The following is a 19,511-nucleotide window of genomic DNA, read 5'->3' on the forward strand; positions in this document are numbered from 1 at the left end:
AATGTTATTCACACGAAGCTTAGACACCGTTGCAGTTCTCTAAATTAGGACTTATTCCGTGTGAACCTTGTGGAAACCCCTAGCTGTATTTGTGGACATATTTGTGAAAATGTTTATCCCTTTTTCTTTTAATGTCGCAGTTATAGTATTGAAAGAAACATCCTTTTTCAGCGAGTAAATGATTTGAGTTTAGAGGTACCATGTGATTTAGATTTGCTTTTATTTAGATATGAAGATTTGCCGTTTGACACAAATTCGGAAGTCTTTTTATGCGTTCATAATTTCATTAAATCTAGCAAAAGGTTTAAAAGAAAAGTGCACAACGCTATATATTTAATTGTTTTAATTTCATTATCCGATGTTACTGTAGTATTGTGCTATCACTTATTCAACTGCTAAGGTAACATTGTTGGCCCAGCTGGTATTATTAAGATGAAAGACTACGGAAAAGAAGATGTATCTGCGTGGTTACGGAAGAGGAAAGTTTTTCAGGGCTGAGATGAACAATTTGTAGTGCGTAATGAATGTGTTTATAGTCCAACTGGGTCAACATTGTTATACGCTTGATAAGTTTGTTATATAACATTGTTATAGTTTTGTTATCTTAATCTATAGTTTTAATCATGAAATGAGTCAGACTAAAATCTCTCTCTCTCTCTCTCTCTCTCTCCCTCTCTCTCTCTCAAGTATGTGTTTGTTGTAAATTAATTTATGTATTATTAGAAATTGCATTATATTTATATGTTGTAAACCATTATGGAAAGGGCGTTTATAAGTTGCAATAACTTGTGTCCAATCCTTTTGTAATTATATTGCAATAAAATATGTTTAAACTAAAAAAAGTTAGCTTGATATTGCAATGAATTTGAGTGTGTTTGATGAAATAGTATTATCTCTAGGACTGTGAAATCAATCTCATACTCAGTAATGACATTTAAAGTTAAATTTTCAATTATTAGAATTATTATCATTATTATTTAGATAACTTTTCTATTATGTAAATTATGAGTTTTATATTTACCTTACAACCATTAAGAAGCATGTCTTCTTAAGCTCAAAATTTAATCTGAAAATAATATTTGAACAATAAAATAATTTATAACAATTGAACTATTATAACCACAGCCTGGTGTCTAACAGTAACATTTTCTACTCTGATTCGGGGAATAATAATTGAAAGTGCATTTTCTACTCGGGGCATTGTCATTTCTAATACATTCCTTACCCAAACACAGATTTTCCCAACGAGTAATGTTAGGTTAACCTGTTTTTCAAACTCAAGTTAACTATTTTTTCAAATTGTGTGAAGATAACAGTTAGATTTATCACATAATGTATTGTGTTATCCAGTAAATATACCCATGTCATATTTTTTGCGTATCAACCCATGTAAATGACTTATCAGCCCTGTGATTGGTTGTAAGTTTCAATTGATTTAATTGAGACGTCACAAGTACATGACGTCACAGACCTACGCATTGGAGTCAAAATGGCGGCTTTTTACATTTCAATGTTGCATGAAAATTGTCGTTTTATACGAATAAATGCCACAAATCTTGATTATGTGATAAAAAGGATCTTACACTCGTTTTCATATCATATGAAATTTATGAAACTTGTCACGAAACTTTCATTTTAGCTCCCCAGAGGCTCGCTAAATTGAAAAATTCTTAGATTCGTTCATAAATCTCATATGAAATGGAAACTCGTGTAATCTCCTATATATCTATAATAACTAACCATCACTGGTTTGAGGACGTTTTTTCTGCCACAGTTTTCATATTGTTTATCAAAAAACATGCCTCTCTTGAAAATGCATTATTCCTAATGCCATGAATCAAGACGTCACATTTGAAGGTGACGGCGCAAAGTATTGTTTTGTGACGTCATAACCCAAAGATTAACCAATAAAATAGCGTAGGTAGTGCGTCCCACGAGTAGGTAACTAAAATGTTTACAAACTCCTAGAAGGTTTACCTAACGAGTCGGGAGGGAGGTAAATATAGTTGTTATGAGAAAAATTGCATTCTCTGCTTCTGAACCAAAGCCTTATTGCAAATACATACACTAATCTAGGCATTATCATTGCCGTTTGTATTTCTATTCCTGATTCAGGACATTGTCATCGCAAATTAATTTTATTGGTCCAGAATATTTTCACATAATTTGTAATTGAAATTCGTCTAACATCCTTTGTCATTGAGAGGCTGCGATGGCTAAGTGTTAAAGGCGTCTGACATTCTGCTACCACGAGCCCTCCACCACTGGGTCGTGGGTTCGAGACCTACGTAGGGCAGTCGCCAGGTACTGGCCGTAGGTCGGTGGTTTATCTCCGGGAACTCCGGCTTCCCTCCACCACCAAAACCTGGCACGTCCTTAAATAACCAAAGCTGTTGATAGGACGTAAAACACAAACAAACCAAAACAAACCTTTGGCATTGAAGACGTTTGCAGAAGAGCGATAAAAGAATATTGGTTTAGTAAGAAAACACTTTATTTTCTTTTAAAGCAGATATATCATACATGGTATTATAAAATATCAGTTTGTTTTAATTGGAATGGGGGCATATCATTAACATCAATTGCGTAGAAAGTAACGACTCATTTGGGTCTTATTATTGCAATAATACTCTCCAATACATTTACCTCTTAACATGTCTATAAACAGAAATAATATTGCAGTTAAACAGTTATATATATACAAGAAAATATTGCTTTATAAAAGAATATGGTGATACAATAAGTATATATATACCAAAAATATATATCTATGAGAAAGGATATTAAACCTTTTTAAACGCCAGCGTGGCTGCAATAATGTTGATATTCAAAATGATTCATTACAAATGTTAAATAAAGGGCCTTTCAGTGAACAGGCCCACTTTATTACCTCACATTATAACACCATAGCCCTATGGTTATGTAAAGCATTGATAGAAACTAACAAACTCTAAATCTAAATCTAAGTATAATGCCAGTATAAGATAAGAGATAACTGCTACCATATTGACGTAGATGTAAAAACAAAGAATCATCCACATTTAAAAGTAAAGCTAAACATACGAAACAATACACACATTTTTTATTATTATTTAGACATAGATGCACAGTAGCATATTATATCTAATCAGCTTATTTATTTACTTGTTTTTTCATCGCATACGTACATTTACCGCTCCGTTAGACGACGATCTTTTCACTAATAATCAAAATTATTTAGGACCCCATTTTTGTCAGTTTCAATGCCATGGACTCCCTTGGTAGGATGGTGAGCCTGACAGTCACGCTTACAATCATTGATTACAGTACACGGTCAATCGGGGCTTCTTTTGTTTTTGCCTGTATATATTCTTTGAATCACAGAATCATTTTAGTATGATGGTTCAGACCGAATCAGTTCCCTCATAAGACAGATGCTCCGATCATTAGGAGCATTCCATTATTTCTTTTATTTTCTTTATCGTTATATTCAAATTCATGTATAAAAATATATTTCCTACTAAGTGGTTCAGTTTATCAATTCCTTCAGTGAGGTCAAAGTGACAGGACACATTTCAGGAACCTTTTTCATTATAAAAGAATATGTTACAAAGGCCGATAAAATACAAGTGCGTGGATATAAAATTAATTTGATTTATAAAGGTATAAATGCGTAGAAGTAACAAGTATCATTGTACAAAAATACATCATAACATAATACGCTGATAATGAGTCTTACTTGAGTGTTAGTATTGTAATAATGCTCCCAATGAATGATTCACGTAACAGCAATCTTAAGCAAAACCAGTGCTGCCGTCATATAGTTCCATATTAACACTTGCAAACACATATGTAAAATGATGACAAAAGATACATATACCTATGAAAATATCATTCATCTTCTTCATAGTCGGCAGCAAGGCTACTAAATCGTGTATAAGACTCTCAGTGAACATGTTGATATACTTATGAGTGATATTATTTGAAGATTGTAATGGAAAATAAGTAATAAACATCTATTATGCTTTCATATAAATAACAACAAGCATCACGGTTATTTAGTACCCTGAAATTGCATAACCATAGAGCTCAGTATTGAAAACAGATTTCGTATAAATTGAACATTATTTTGGTGAGCATTCAAAACATTGAGAAACATATTACATTTAAAGACAATGTGTTAGTGACCGCTTAAAGTAACAAGTAAGAAAAACACCTTGACCCATTACAGCACAATTTCCTGAGTCTCAATAAGGTAATTCATTACTATAAATATTTTACTGGAGAAGTTGTAAAACGTCTTATTTGAAACTTATTTATAAAGGTATAAATGCGTAGAAGTAACAATTATCATTGTACAAAAATACACCATAACATAATACGCTGATAATGAGGCTTACTTGAGTGTTAGTATTGTAATAATGCTCCCAATGAATAATTCACGTAACAGCAATCATAAGCAAAACCAGTGCTGCCGTCATATAGTTCCATATTAACACTTGCAAACACATATGTAAAATGATGACAAAACATACATATATCTATGAAAATATCATTCATCTTCTTCATAGTCGGCAGCAAGGCTACAAAATCGTGTATAAGACTCTCAGTGAACATGTTGATATACTTATGAGTGATATTATTCGAAGATTGTAATGGAAAATAATCTTTTTTTTTTAATATACAAATCACTATCTTGAGTCGTCCCACAAAAACACTATTTTTTAACAAACATATAGGTGGACCATTTGCTCATGTTGTAATAAACATCTACTATGCTTTCATATAAATAACAACAAGCATCACGGTTATTTAGTACCCGGAAATTGCATAACCATAGAGCTCAGTATTGAAAACAGATTTCGTATAAATTGAACATTATTTTGGTGAGCATTCAAAACATTGAGAAATATATTACATTTAAAGACAATGTGTTAGTGACCGCTTAAAGTAACAAGTAAGTAAAACACCTTGACCCATTACAGCACGGTGCTCAAGGCCACGATGGCAATCACCACTACGAATATCACGAAGAATATTCGGTCGAGGCACCGGCCAACTTCCTGCCAATCACGCTGGAGCTTGTCATAAGTGCTCTCCCGCATGATTTTTCCTGCCATAATCTTTGTGTTGTTCGCAACTTCTCGGAAGTGGTCGTCGGGCACAGTGATGTTGACATTATCCAGTCCACTGTCGTGTGCAGTGTCCTGTTGCTCCTCTATCAAGCGCATGTTCATTGGCGTATCAGGGTCGTGGTATACAGGGCAGTCGGTGTCCAGACAAAGACATCTTCGCACGCCTCGACTATGTATACACAGCTATCAGAAAAGAGGAAAGGACAATACAATCTCCTGATATGATACACTCACGGTAAGTATCATATTCCATGCATACAAGAAGATAACGTTTTTGATTTACCATAATGATTTATACATGTATGGATATAAAATGAAAAACTTTTACTTTGATAATAAAGATAATGTCTTAAAACGTATACTGGTTGAATAGTTACCATTGGGCATTTTATTCGTTTTCCCTTAAAATTGAATTGCTAAAAGATTGTTGAATCTAGCTATGAGAATAAAGCTTAGTGCTTGTAATATGAAATATTCTTTAGATTTAAATCCCAATGTGATTCGAATGAAATAATTCATTCAGTTCCTTTTAGTACTACTACTATAAAGGTTATGACAATACCACATCGATAAAGTTCTGATGACTTTTTTACTCAAAATTGATCAGTGCTACGCTTTCAAATCTACGGTATTGGATAACACTTTTTATATATATTTCCATTTGCTCTGCCATATCTATTATGTGTATACTTTACAGAAAGAAATACATTTCTTTAGACTATGAATGCAATAAATTATTGTCATATTAACGTCCTTCCCCGGCCTCTCTTAATGTGAGCCCATCGTAGGAACCAAACATTTAGGTGACGCAAGCTGATTCCAGAACAAAACATTTCTAGACACTTTAATCCAGCAAATATTAGGAAGTAAGTGTATGTTAATCGTTCATGGTTTCAATTCGAATTGTAAACATACGATTTTGTTCAATGTTCATGCTGGTATGAATGCAAATCTGCATAGACATTAAAATATATATGCATCTAGATATTAAATGAAAGGTGTAATGGACTTGACCCCTCGTGAAGTGTTGTAAGACCCTACTCCTTAATGTGTCTTGTAGGGACGGTTTCAGAATTTACTTTGCAATCGAATTGGAACTATTTGGTTAAAGTTTGTCTTGTCTTCCCCTGATATTAAAGACGAAACATTTATCGGTAAGTTCAAATAGTCACATACAGAACCAAGCCATGCTGGTAACGCCTTCCGTCTTGCTCCCCTATTGCGCAGACATCCAGTTAACACACAGCACAGAATACTGAAGAACTGCAGCACAAATATGCCAAAGTAGAACACGGCTGAAACAGAAACGATTGCACAAAATACTATTAAATAATCCTATTATTGTGTTTACCGTTTTGTCAGCAGTTAAATTGTTAAAAGTACACACATGTTAATATGAAAAAGATCGGTTTGAGTTCGTTTTTACTTCCTACACACTAGTATATTTCTGATAAATGTGATGATACGAAACATCGTAAACATTTATTTTTCTCAGCCACAAACGATGGCGTATTCCATTGATAAATAAAATAGTCTCTGTAAAAATTCTTTTATTTGTTCATTTGTTTGAGCATTTAAGTTCTCACATCATTTATGGTCATATGTAAACGGATACCCAAGGCAAGACATTCCACACGAAAAGAAAGGGCAAAAAGAAGGAAAAGAAATGGATGAGGTCGTAAGGATCCCTTTCCCACTGCACTGGTTTTTCCTATATACAGTAACGTTCCCTTAACATCAGATTGGATATAACTGTAGCACAGTTGGGCTAGAACACTCCCGTTGACCAGGTAGCTCCATCGGTTAGACATATAATGTAACAATCTGAAGTCTAGGGATCGGTACCGGTCTAGCCCCGCTGACTGAGAACACTGTTGTTGATTATATTCTGTTTATTTCGTATTTACTCTTTCTCATAAAAGTCCCGGAACGTACGGTTTTCTTTTCAGAAATTATTTATCAATGCCATATTAATGCCGGAAACAGTTTCCAATACTTAGTTACAGTTTGTGTTAGTGGTACGGGGATCCTCAAACAGTTTCCAATACTTAGTTACAGTTTCCAATACTTAGTTACAGTCTCCAATACTTAGTTATAGTTTGTGTTAATGGTACGGGGATCCTTAAACAGTTTCCAATACTTAGTTACAGTTTGTGTTAGTGGTACGGGGATCCTTAAACAGTTTCCAATACTTAGTTACAGTTTCCAATACTTAGTTACAGTCTCCAATACTTAGTTACAGTTTCCAATACTTAGTTTCAGTCTCCAATACTTAGTTACAGTCTCCAATACTTAGTTACAGTTTGTGTAAGTGGTTCGCGAATCCTTAAGTATTGCAATGGAGGCATCGTATCTTTTTACAGATTAACATCAATCATTTCGAATACATGATGTTCCATTTTGACATGACGAGTTATATTTTGCATATTATTTACCTATTGGCAATCATTTTACATTGCGACATAAAAGGAAATGATACATGTCGGTATATGAACATCATCGTATGCCGTAAAACGTTTATCAGTTTTGCCTACTTTCAAAACTTAACTCATTCACCCCTGAAGACGCATTTGAACACTTCCAATTCAAAGGTTGGAATAGTTCATTAGGAAACTTCAGGGGTTAATGAGTTAAGGACAGTTGTGTTAATATTGATACATAGAGTTATTTCACAAGAGTCTAACTATTCACTCAATCATGTAATTATTAGCCGATTATGTAATGGAAACTGACCAATGAAAACGGAAGTTGTAACATCGACATGATATACATATGTATACGTACCTAGAACCGGGACAGTAGCATGATCAAAGGGTACCGCCTCCTGTAGGACCACCATCAACACAGTCATGGTCATTAGTAGAATCATACCTGACATAAAAGCAATACAATGTTAGATGACACACACCCTCATTGGGTGGATCGTACTCACGTAGAGGTCGGTCATTGGTGATACTAACTCGGTGATACTAATTTTAGAAACAGCAGGTTAATATTCACTCTATGACGTCAATTCAATTGTAATATCACAATGCTCTCTGCCTTATGCAGTACTTTCCTCTGTACACCGTTCATATGTGCCATCATTTTAATTGATTAAAACATTATTTAGCATCTTATATAACAATTAAGGACTTTAAGTTCGGTAAATATGTAATTATATGAACCTGAAACGTGGTATTAAACTCGACTTGGAAGTAGCAAGTATTTTTGCCGATCCCTTTTGCGCCCTAAGTATCTGCTTTCAAGTTGTCTTCTTACAACTTCCAATTGCCAAGGAATATTTCGTTTTAATTTAAGTTAAATCTACAAATATCAGGTAGATTGATCAGCATAAGCAGTCATTTCCGGGTTGGCCTCTACCATTCTCCCCCAAACTCACTTTACTTATGTCTGAATAGTAGTCTTTGACATCTTTACCAATATTTTACCTGTACTGCCGGATCCCAACTTGACAACATATTCACCGTTCATTGATACAACATTCTATCCTCTTAGAACAGGATTTAAAAAACTTAAAATCAGAAAATTTCTTTACATTTTTTCCGAGATAAAATCGTTTATAGATTTGCCCCCATTTATCTTTCTTATCGGATTTCACAGTCTTGAAATATTACGCATAGTTTCCCTTTTGATCAGAAATAATTATGTGCAATTGCAGCATTATGCTTCAATCCAAATGAAAGAGAAAGAAAACAGACTTCTGGAAAGATAAATAATGTTATCTACGGCTTTAATCACGTTCTATACAAACCATAGTTAGTTCTGCATGTCTGATCAGGTGGAAGCAAAAACACCACAGGGATGAGGATGGCAAGGAAAACAGACGGTCCCACAAGTGCAAGTCTGTAGTACGAGGCTATTCGTGTAACAGTTATATCGATCTCTAGTTTGACGTATGTTTCCGGACAACACTCGTACTTGGCATGAATTATTTGAGCTGTCATTTTGTTTAAAGTCCATTGAGGATGGCTTTTTAGAGTGTCGCCAAATCCAGCCACCGGGATTTCCTGTGACTCGTATTTGCCACCGTATGTTAGGTCCTGCTTCAAGCTAGTGAATGTCCAGGACCCCATAACAAGCTTACACTTCTGTGTGTCGTAGGGAAACTTTGCCAAGTCCAAAGGACAGAAAAACGATATCGTTTGTGCAGGAATATACATTACTGATCCCGAAGAGTGGACTATCGCATTTGCGACCCTTGTTCGACTTGGATGGAACGGTGAACTATCAAAAGATTAAAGTGTTTAGCTGTTTAATAAAAAAAAAAAGAGACCCAATGGGCCTGAATCGCTCACCTGGTACTAATCTCACACTTGTAATCTTAAAAGTGGACAGCTACAGGCAAAATATCTGTGTTCGATTCATTTGAATCTTTTTAATGATTTAAACATATGACGCCTGTGACCTTGAAAGACGAACAAGGACATTAAGTTGAACAGAATTTTCAGCATTCCGTCCCAGCATGCATCTGGCTAAATATCATTACCCCAGACCATTTGGGTATTCAGAACAAGTCATTTAAACATTTAAACATATTTGATCCCTGTGACCTGGAATATGAGCGAAGGTCATTCATTTGGTAGCCCTTCATCCCAGCATCTAACTGGCAAAATATCATAACCCTAGGCCTTTTGGTAAATCAGAAGAAGTTGTTTAAATGTTTTAAACATATTTGACCCCAGTGACCTAGAAAATGAGTGAATGTCATTTGTTTGAACAAACATGGTAGCCCTTCAACCCAGCATGTTAGTGGCAAATTATCATAATCCTATGCCTCTTGGGTATTGAGAAGAAGTTGTTAAAAGATTTTTAGTATGTTTGACCCCTTTGACCTTGAAAATGGGTGAAGGTCATTTTTTTTAATAAACTTGGTAGCCCGTCATCCACGCATGTTACTGGTCAAATATTATCATTCAAGGCCTTTTGGTTGTTGAGAAGAAGTAGTATTAATGGAAAAGTTGACGACGGACGGACGACCGACCGACAGGTGAGCTAAAAATCTAAAGAGAGAATGATGACCAATTAAGACAAATGTTACCATAAGTGTCTATTTAAAATATATAAGTATTTTAGAAGTATAATTTTGCCCATTGTTTCGGCTACTTACTGTAATTGACACTTTTTAACCTTTGATAGAATAATAAACCACAAAATATATACCTAATTATGCTATCTCACCGTGACAAGTATCAAATGTCCAAAAGAGTCCCACAAAGTCCAATAGTTCCACAAATTGAAACCGTTCCATACAGAAAATCATTTTAAATATATTTCACGTTAATTTGACCCTTGTTTATCATATGACACCACGGTTCCCAGGATAACAGGGATGCATACATTTATAACCCTTTTCCATTCTCGTACACTAATGCAAAGTTAATTTTTTTATGAAAAATCACAAATTTTGCAATATTAGCCTATAACCTTAACCCGAACAGAAATCACATGTATGATTATCTGTAAGATAACATACAATCAGCATTAAACGAACAGCAGAATATGTACACTAGGACATTCAGACCAGACTCTTGATAGTGTCGTTTCTACTCATCAAAATCAGCTTTGACTGGTAGATTTTCAAAGGACAATTTCTTTTACATGTGATTTGACTCTCTAAATTGTGAAATGCCACTGAAATCCTTGTATAATCAATATATTGAAATTGACGGGATAATAATGTTAACTGATTATTAGATATAATTAAATCATACTTTTAACATTTTCATATACATAATAGTAAATGGTGACACATTACACATTGTAGACCTCCAGTTCAGGTAGCCATATTGAATCAGGAGAAAATCTTATAGTTGTTAGGCCTCCGAAATCTGACGAGTTCCACTGCAACCGTTCATCTTGCCAAGTCTGAAATTAATTTGTATTCTAGTTGACAAAGTAAACAATTATATCATAAATACCAGAAAGAGCATGTACTGTAATGTATTATTGATTTATTCATACATGAATCAATACGAATTAGTTGAAATAGCAAAACTCTAAACATCAACCAAGCGATTCAACATTTTTTTTTACAATCAATAAACCATGCGATGTTTTTGAACTAGATCGCACACTTACCAGTGTAAGCCAATAGGAAAATGTCATGGTATCTGTAGCCGTCTCCTGTAATCAAAGACAGAAGTTGTAGGTGGTAAAATAAAACATTAGAGCAAGCATCATATAACATCCAAGATGTAAACGTTGAACATAGTTAACGGGATACTTGAGTTTCCATATCCACCTCGTCGATCATAAAATAGCATGGCTGTTTCTAAGCAACCTCCGAAGAGTGTTACCTTTTGATATATATTCATATATTTATTTCCGTTGTACAACCCCTAGGTTACCCTACCGATCAAAATGCTGTAATCTACGTGAATGATTTCCACATCAGAAACTGTTCGCGTCTTAACCATTATGACAGAAATGCTAATCGATGCTAATCGACTGACCCGTCTTCATATGACCCTAGCAGTTGGGAAAAGTTTAACCACTAAAAAAATGTATATATATATATATATATATATTGACAGATGCAAGTGGTAACTGACGTACAATTAGTTAAAACATCGTACCTTTAATAGTTCTGTTGAAAAATGTACCATTAACCGAAAGAAATCATAGAAAATGGTTGAAGTACAACTTCCGTGGCGGCCTTAAAATAAATATTCACATGCGTATACCAACATTTTTGATTGTATGCCACACAGTTCCGTTCAGATATATTCTCTAAAGATTTAAATGCATATTCTAATATTCATGATTGTATGCAACGCATATTCGTGGATGCGTGGCAAAGTCTAATAACAACTGTGCCGCGCATCCACGAATATGCGTTGCATACAATCATGAATATTAAAATATGCATTTAAATCTTTCATTTAAAAGACAGCATAACCAGACCCGTGCACATTTGAACATGCATTATCAGCAAACAGAATAATCTAATCTAATGATCTCGAACTAGAATTTATATTACTGAACCGCTCTTATTGAAACTTAATATAGTATAATATGAATATAAATGTTCTTAAATCATAAAATGTCGACATGTTTACCATTAGAAGACAGTAAATATCTGCGTATACACATGAAACTGATTGTTATTTGCTCTTAGTTTTAATTTATATTACCTGTTGCTGAGTACGACACCAGCGAATAAATATCCACTATTTATTTAAGTAACAGAAATTGCTTACGAGATGCTCAGAGAACGTGTACCTCTCACCTGTTTCTTATTTATCTAAAGTAGCAAATGTTAAATTTGTCATATTCAGGTGCATTTCATATGGAAAATAAATGTCAACTGAATGCAGTCAATAATTAAATCAAATATTAAACATATAATTTTAAGCGAAGTATTTAATTGATTTGTCAAAATTCATTGTTAATATCAAATAAGGCATGTATTCTGAATACTGGTTTAATGAATAGAACGAATAGAACATCTATCTACATGTGTCGGTCAGTGTCGTTGTTACACCTCAAGTGAATTTCTAGCTATTTGATTGGTTGGGAGAAAATTAAACAAAAATCTCTGTCACCCCCCGAAAATACATTGGTTTTAAGGGGCGCGGGTGATATTGCCATGAGACAGTGAAAAATATCACATGCGCGAAAAATGAGCGTTCACCGCTTCGTTTCCCCACCGTGATGGTCACAAGAACGTTTCACGGCAACAGCCAATTTTATCAAGCGCCGGTGCGATAGCGATTGTAAACAGCAGACTATCAACAAACACGATTTCATTATCGAGGTTTGCTGCCGTTTCTGAGCTACAAAGCCTTTGGTGTAACAAAATAGATATGACATTCATTAGCAGGTGACAGTGAATATTGTCAACCCTCAAAAACCCATTGTCACCCGAGGCGAAGCCGAGGGTGACAATGGTTTTCTCGGGTTGACAATATTCACTGTCACCTGCTAATGAATGTCATATTTATATATTATTATTATGTTCAGAATATAAGGGTACGTCTATATTCAAGCCATTTAATGACATTCAAAGCTGATAAAAGTGCCATTTGAAAGTGGTAAAGTTATATTTTTACAATTACAAACAGTGATAAATATTAAAAGTTGGACACCCAGTTCCCGTTTTCTGACCTGCCGTCCACAGAAGCAAAACCCGAAGCCTTCAATATTCCCCTAGACTAAGGATATTCCATGCCACACTGCGTTAGATCCATCCCTTAGGACCACCCTTTGAAAGACGCATTACCTCTTTTCTTTGGTCGCGCCCCTTCTCCTCGAAGGACAACGCAATTTCTTTACAAGTGAAGATTTCCCATAACAAAGGGATGCTTCATGCCAAATAATATCAAAATCCCTTCAGCTCTACTCAAAGATATGTCTTAACAGATAACCACAGGGGCGCAAGAACTTGCTATTAAAACGGCAGTTACCTTTTTGTGGCCCATTGCTTATCAATACCAAAACGTCAAAATCCCTTCATCCGTCCTAGACTAGTATTCCTTCACAGAAAGACATCAACACTAGTAAAGGAAGGACGCTGCGCCATGCCATAAGCTCACTTGGTCCCTTCAGTCTAAGTTCTTTTACATAATTATAAAAGCTGGACTTCCAATGAAATACTATGGTAATTAGGTATAGACTTATCAGAGATACTTACAAGAGATTCAACTTTAGGACTAACATCTCAGAGATTTCAGTCTCGGATAACAAACCAGAAATTCCATTTGGACTTACCAGAGTTTCCAGTCTCGGTTCGCTGATGCTCAAATCCACTTTGAAACCCGTCGAATTGCTCACTAAAACTGGGCGTGATGACTTCACATAATATTTCATCAAAGCCTTGTACAAACGGTCTTCATCGTTTTCCTGGTAAGTGTATTCACCTTTGAATAATGGATATATAGTATCATATATAGTTTTAAACGGTTTCTTTTCGTTTGAACACGAATAAGATTTGTTTGGAATCGTAATATATTTTAAACTTTAAAATAGTACATCTCCCTGTTCAAGTCCTAAATTAACACAGTTATAACACCCAACTCGCCGAGCCTTAGGGTGGACATACATCTCCCTGCTCCACTCATGAATAAGCAAAGATATAACACCCCTTAGCCCCGACTTAGGGTGGACAGACATGTACATCTCCCTGCTTCAGTCCTGAATTAACACAGGTATAACATTCACTCGCCCCGCCTTAGGGTGGACATACATTTAAACACAGGTATAACACCCCTCGTCCGGCCTTAGTGTGGACATAGATATTACATTTCCCTGATCAAGTCATTAACTATCAACTTGTAAATTCACCATTTCCCAAAGACGGGCTGGCATTGATATTATTTCACCTTGCCATACTAATTGGGGTAGTCGGTTGGCTTAGTGGATAACGCACTCGCCTTTCACCAAGGAGGCCGGAGTTCGATTCCCCGATCGGATGCGAAAAGGTATGGGCTCATCTGCCAGACTTTGTTGGGTTTCTCCAGGTATTCCGGTTGCCTCCCACATTAAGACCCCCGCACGCTAATATTTGGGTGAGTATGAGTGATTAATATAAGTTGTAATAAGCTTTTTAATTGTTGTTGTTAAAAATATAAAGTTTATATATATATGTTATTCTTTGCTTGACACATGTATAATGTCATCCTGCCTTAGTAATTGTTTGACCGAGATTCCACCCTGACCCTGTTTAGGGTTGGTAAAAGACCCCCGCACGCTAATATTTGGGTGAGTATGAGTGATTAATATAAGTTGTAATAAGCTTTTTAATTGTTGTTGTTAAATATATAAAGTTTATATATGTATGTTATTCTTTGCTTGACACATGTATAATGTCATCCTGCCTTAGTAATTGTTTGACCGAGATTCCACCCTGACCCTGTTTAGGGTTGGTAAAAGCCTTAATCATAGGTTAACATAGACAGTATTCCTCCGTGCTCCAGTCACAGGCTAACATATACTGTACAACAATGTCCTAGTTAAGGGAATCCTCGAAATAACAGACGTTACGCTCACCTACGTACAAAGAATGTAAGAGAGTGTGACCATCGGAAGTAAGAGAGTGTGACCCTCGGAAGTAAGAGAGTGTGACCACCGGAAGTAAAAGAGTGTGACCCCCGGAAGTAAGATGGTGTGACCCCTGGAAGTAAGAGAGTGTGACCCCTAGAAGTCAGAGAGTGACCCCAGAAAGAGAGAGTGTGATCCCTGGAACTAAGAGAGTGTGACCCCTGGAAGTAAGTGAGTGTGACACCTAGAAGTCAGAGAGTGTGAACCCTGGAAGTAAGAGAATGTGACCCCCTGGAAGTAAGAGAGTGTGACCCTTGGAATTTCAAAGACGAGTTTAAGGTTGACATAAATATCATCCCAACCTACTTGAAAACAGTATTTCATCTTTTCAAACTTTAGGGCATTATAGGCACTTGTTCAAATTTGATTAAATATTAATATTTTGCAAGATAGTTCAGTAACAGTCAAGATAACAATCAATTGTTAATCAGTAATATTTCGGTTTTAATTTACAGATATGAACACTATAAATGAAGTGGAGGAGATATAAAACGTCCGCATGTGTACTCTCATATGCTAGCTGCTCCGCTAGTCTGAGCTTTCGTGTGCTTCCATACCCGAGTGGATACGATCTAAATAATACCCTGGATCTACCCAGTGTCACATAATAGCTCATCTATAAATAGCTTTAAAAACAGAATACCGACGGTTAAACTCGTACTTTTCAAAGCATTGTTGGCTTAACCTCGTTTTTATTTGCAACATAGATAAAGAATTGAAATTCCTTATAATCTACATTCTGTTCCATGTTTTATCTTCAGACGTTATCTTTTTAATCTCTTCATGTGGAATTATGATCATAAAAGTACAACTGGATAAATTATATAAATGTCGGCCACCAGACTTTCAGTCGACAATGAATGGCTAGACTTGTGCACCTACACCAGACGTAGTGTAACAGTCTATATTATGTACAGCACGTAAACAGATATTACCCGATATGCTCATCACATTGATTACATTATTTCTATTTAACAACATGCAGGTACAGTATATATTCATCGATCTAAACAAACCGAGAGATGAGCTTTAAGGTCTCTCTGTCGGCCATGTATGCCCTACCTGCGTAATATACCTGGCATGCACTTCCTGCGACTATCTGCACATCGCCACAGATTTATTTATATATGTGATACACAATAGCATACCTGTTGATGGGGACAGCATTGATAGGATATACAGCACTAGGAAGATCCTTGACCAGGTGCACAATTGAGATTTCATGATGCCGACCATTTCTGCTGACAGTGTCCTCCGCGGCCTCGACAAGCTCCAACCCAAGTGTGACGAGGTATGCAAGCTTCCTAGGCCTCGGTGTTAAATATCCTCCTTTGTTGTTCTGTATGCTAACAAACAGTCTTTTATTTGTATTCGCGATGAGACGTGTTCTGAATAATTCAATAAAGCATGCGTGAGGAGTTGTGAGAAGAGTAGGTGGTAACTGATCCATGAAAATGTTGTAACTCATGCATTGTACCTATCATCAAGAATCAAGTTCAAGTCATAGTAGTTATAATGTATAGCAATAAACTGATCCACGTGTTATCGGTACAGTGCGTGTATCACTGTTAGCGGTGTGACACGTTCACACGATACTGACATGGTGAACTGAGAACACATTTCGTGTCTGACGTGGCCTCACCATAAATAGTTGGTGTTTTTTGAAAACTTTTTAAAGAATTGACATGTGATGAAATGTATCTTTTACAGTTCTAAAACGAGTTGTCACTTTACGTTTTAAGATTATTGTTATATATGACGTACTGTGCGTTCAGTTTCGTTATGCCGCTAGTTATATTGATACTGTAAGTAGTTAGTACTTTCTAGTATTCCGTACTGGACACAAATTTTGACAAGGAATTGTTTTTATTAAATTATGACTAGACATTAAGGCAATTCCACTGAAATAAGATCAATAACGAACACATACATCACTGACGTGATAGCCCCGTGCTAAAGTGCACCTGATCGCGTGCCATACAAATGGTTAAAAGACAAATATTAAAAATAGATCTTTTGAAAAAATAGCCCCATATTAATATACAAAACACATTTTTCAATTCATTATTGCATGGGTTGGTAGTCCAAAATTTAGTGAATGTGAAGTATATTTGAAAAATATGATGCCGAACAAAAAGCCTCGCTACGTTTTTGGTATTCGTTTTTAATCATACTGGATGTATATATTTGTAAAATAATTTAAGTCTCTGGTCTAAGGGTTTTTTGTTTAGTCCCCTACCGGTGAAACCGGGGGAACTATAGTTCTTGTCTGCGTTCGTCTGTCGGTCGCGACGTTCGTCGGTCCGTCAGTTGTCCGTCCGTTATCTTTGGTCAAGATTTTGGTTAAAGTTTCGTAATGGCTTACCATACACTTAATAATGATGCTAGGATGTTGATTCTTTGCATAGAGGTTCTATAGGGGTCCAGCCTTAATACTGTGGATTGCAAATGGAATATATATATATTTATTTTCAATTTTGACATGTTTTCCACTTAACTATCTTGGCCAAAATCTGCAGGCTAAAGTTTGGGTTAAAGTTTTGTAATGGCTCACCGTTCACTTAATAATAGTGTTAGGATGCTGATTTTATGTACAGAGGTTATTCAGGCGTCTAGCATTGATGTTATTTTACAGTGGAAAAATAAAAATAATTTTTTTTGAATTTGTGACATGTTTTCAACCTAACTATCTTGGCCAAAATCTGCAGGTTAAAGTTTTGGGGCCCGTAGGGGACATGCATTGGTTCATCAATGCTCACAAAATGCTTGTTAAATACGTAAGATATAATTCAATAATAACGGTTAGTTACGGTTAAGGTCATAGGAGTGTGTTGCTAAACGGAAATAGGAAGTACATCCCTAGTTGAAACCCCAATGTAGGGAGACAGTATCACAATTTCCGCATATTCTAATGTTTAATATTAAACTGATGAATATTGTATGCTTATTATTGACAGAACAGTGTGTTCTTTTCAATATTAAAGTATTGCAAAGCAATCCTGGCATTAATTCAGTTGTTTTTAAATCAATGAGTCACATGTGTCCATTTTTCAGTACTTCAGGAAACCGGCTACCTATTTCACTACTGTGAAGTTTTTCAAGAACGGTAACTCTTGCATGCACCTACTATGTGTATAAAATGTCAATTTTGATCGTTTATAGATAATTAATTTTACACAATTTCAGCATTTACGAAATTGATATACATTAATGCAATACTAATATATGGCAGTATCATTTTTATGACATTATTTTGCCAAAAAATGTGTTTCATTTTTTTTTTCAAAATTCACTCCTTTTTACATAAATTTCCATTTAAAATCCTTAAAATTCTGACAACCTATATTTTTTTATGGCAGAAAATTTTCTTTACTTCAAAGCAATATATCTACAAAATTTGATTAAAATTCTACTGAGAAATGGCGATACAATCCTATTACCTTAAGTAAGTTCCTCGTCTATATAAATTAACATCTAGTACATTAGTTTGAGACGTATTTATCACAGTGCAAAAATACCTCCGTGTGAATTGCTATTCTGAAAGAGAAACTAGTATCCGTTTTCGACAAGTCTCTCCGAGATGATGAATCCGAATGTAACGTTCGTTCTAAACACTCCGACTAACGAATGAAATTTGTTTCTCTTTCCAACTACATAATTCACGGAATTCTACCACTCTCTTCAACTTGTGTAGGTAATTCTTGTACTCCCACAAACTAGTATACGGAATTCTAGTACTCCCTCCAACTGGTGTACGGAATTCTAGTACTCCCTCCAACTAGTGTACAGAATTCTAGTACTCCCTCCAACTAGTGTACGGAGTTCTAGTATTCCCTCCAACTAGTGTACATAATTCTAGTACTCCCTCCAACTAGTGTACGGAATTCTAGTACTCCCTCCAACTAGTGTACAGAATTCTAGTACTCCCTCCAACTAGTGTACGGAATTCTAGTATTCCCTCCAACTAGTGTACATAATTCTAGTACTCCCTCCAACTAGTGTACGGAATTCTAGTACTCCGTCCAACTAGTGTACGGAATTCTTGTATTCCCTCCAACTTGTGTACAGAATTCTAGTACTTCCTCCAACTAGTATACGGAATTCTAGTACTCCGTCCAACTAGCTTAAACGGTATTATTATACCTCTACTTATTTTACACTATACAAAAGTAACCACATAAACAAGTTATTTCCCCTCTAACTGCATGCCAGGGAAATAGTTCGTCTGGAGGGGTGCGATTGTTTTGAAACTATTTCCCTCGGAAAATGCAGGAAATTGAGTGACGTCGTAGGCGGGGCCTGACCGAATATTGACCAATCAGCGCAATCGAATGACGTCGGCAATTTCCGGCCAGC

At 35.7% G+C, this 19,511-nt stretch overlaps 1 protein-coding gene across 1 annotated transcript; it reads right to left on the reverse strand.

Annotated features, from left to right (window-relative positions):
* Positions 1 to 3,635: 3,635 nt before the first annotated feature.
* LOC110460577 (neuronal acetylcholine receptor subunit alpha-7-like) lies at positions 3,636 to 16,508 on the reverse strand. Its single transcript, XM_021513557.1, has 8 exons — positions 16,304 to 16,508; positions 13,827 to 13,975; positions 11,196 to 11,240; positions 10,873 to 10,982; positions 8,869 to 9,341; positions 7,899 to 7,985; positions 6,291 to 6,409; positions 3,636 to 5,297 (listed from the first exon to the last, which is right to left on the reverse strand). The coding sequence occupies exons 1-8, from the start codon at positions 16,389 to 16,391 to the stop codon at positions 4,959 to 4,961; spliced, it is 1,410 nt and encodes a 469-aa protein (XP_021369232.1). The 5' UTR covers positions 16,392 to 16,508; the 3' UTR covers positions 3,636 to 4,958.
* Between the last annotated feature and the right edge of the window lie 3,003 nt (positions 16,509 to 19,511).

The sequence above is a fragment of the Mizuhopecten yessoensis genome, unplaced genomic scaffold (assembly GCF_002113885.1).
Source record: "Mizuhopecten yessoensis strain PY_sf001 unplaced genomic scaffold, ASM211388v2 scaffold10439, whole genome shotgun sequence".
NCBI lineage: Eukaryota > Metazoa > Mollusca > Bivalvia > Pectinida > Pectinidae > Mizuhopecten > Mizuhopecten yessoensis.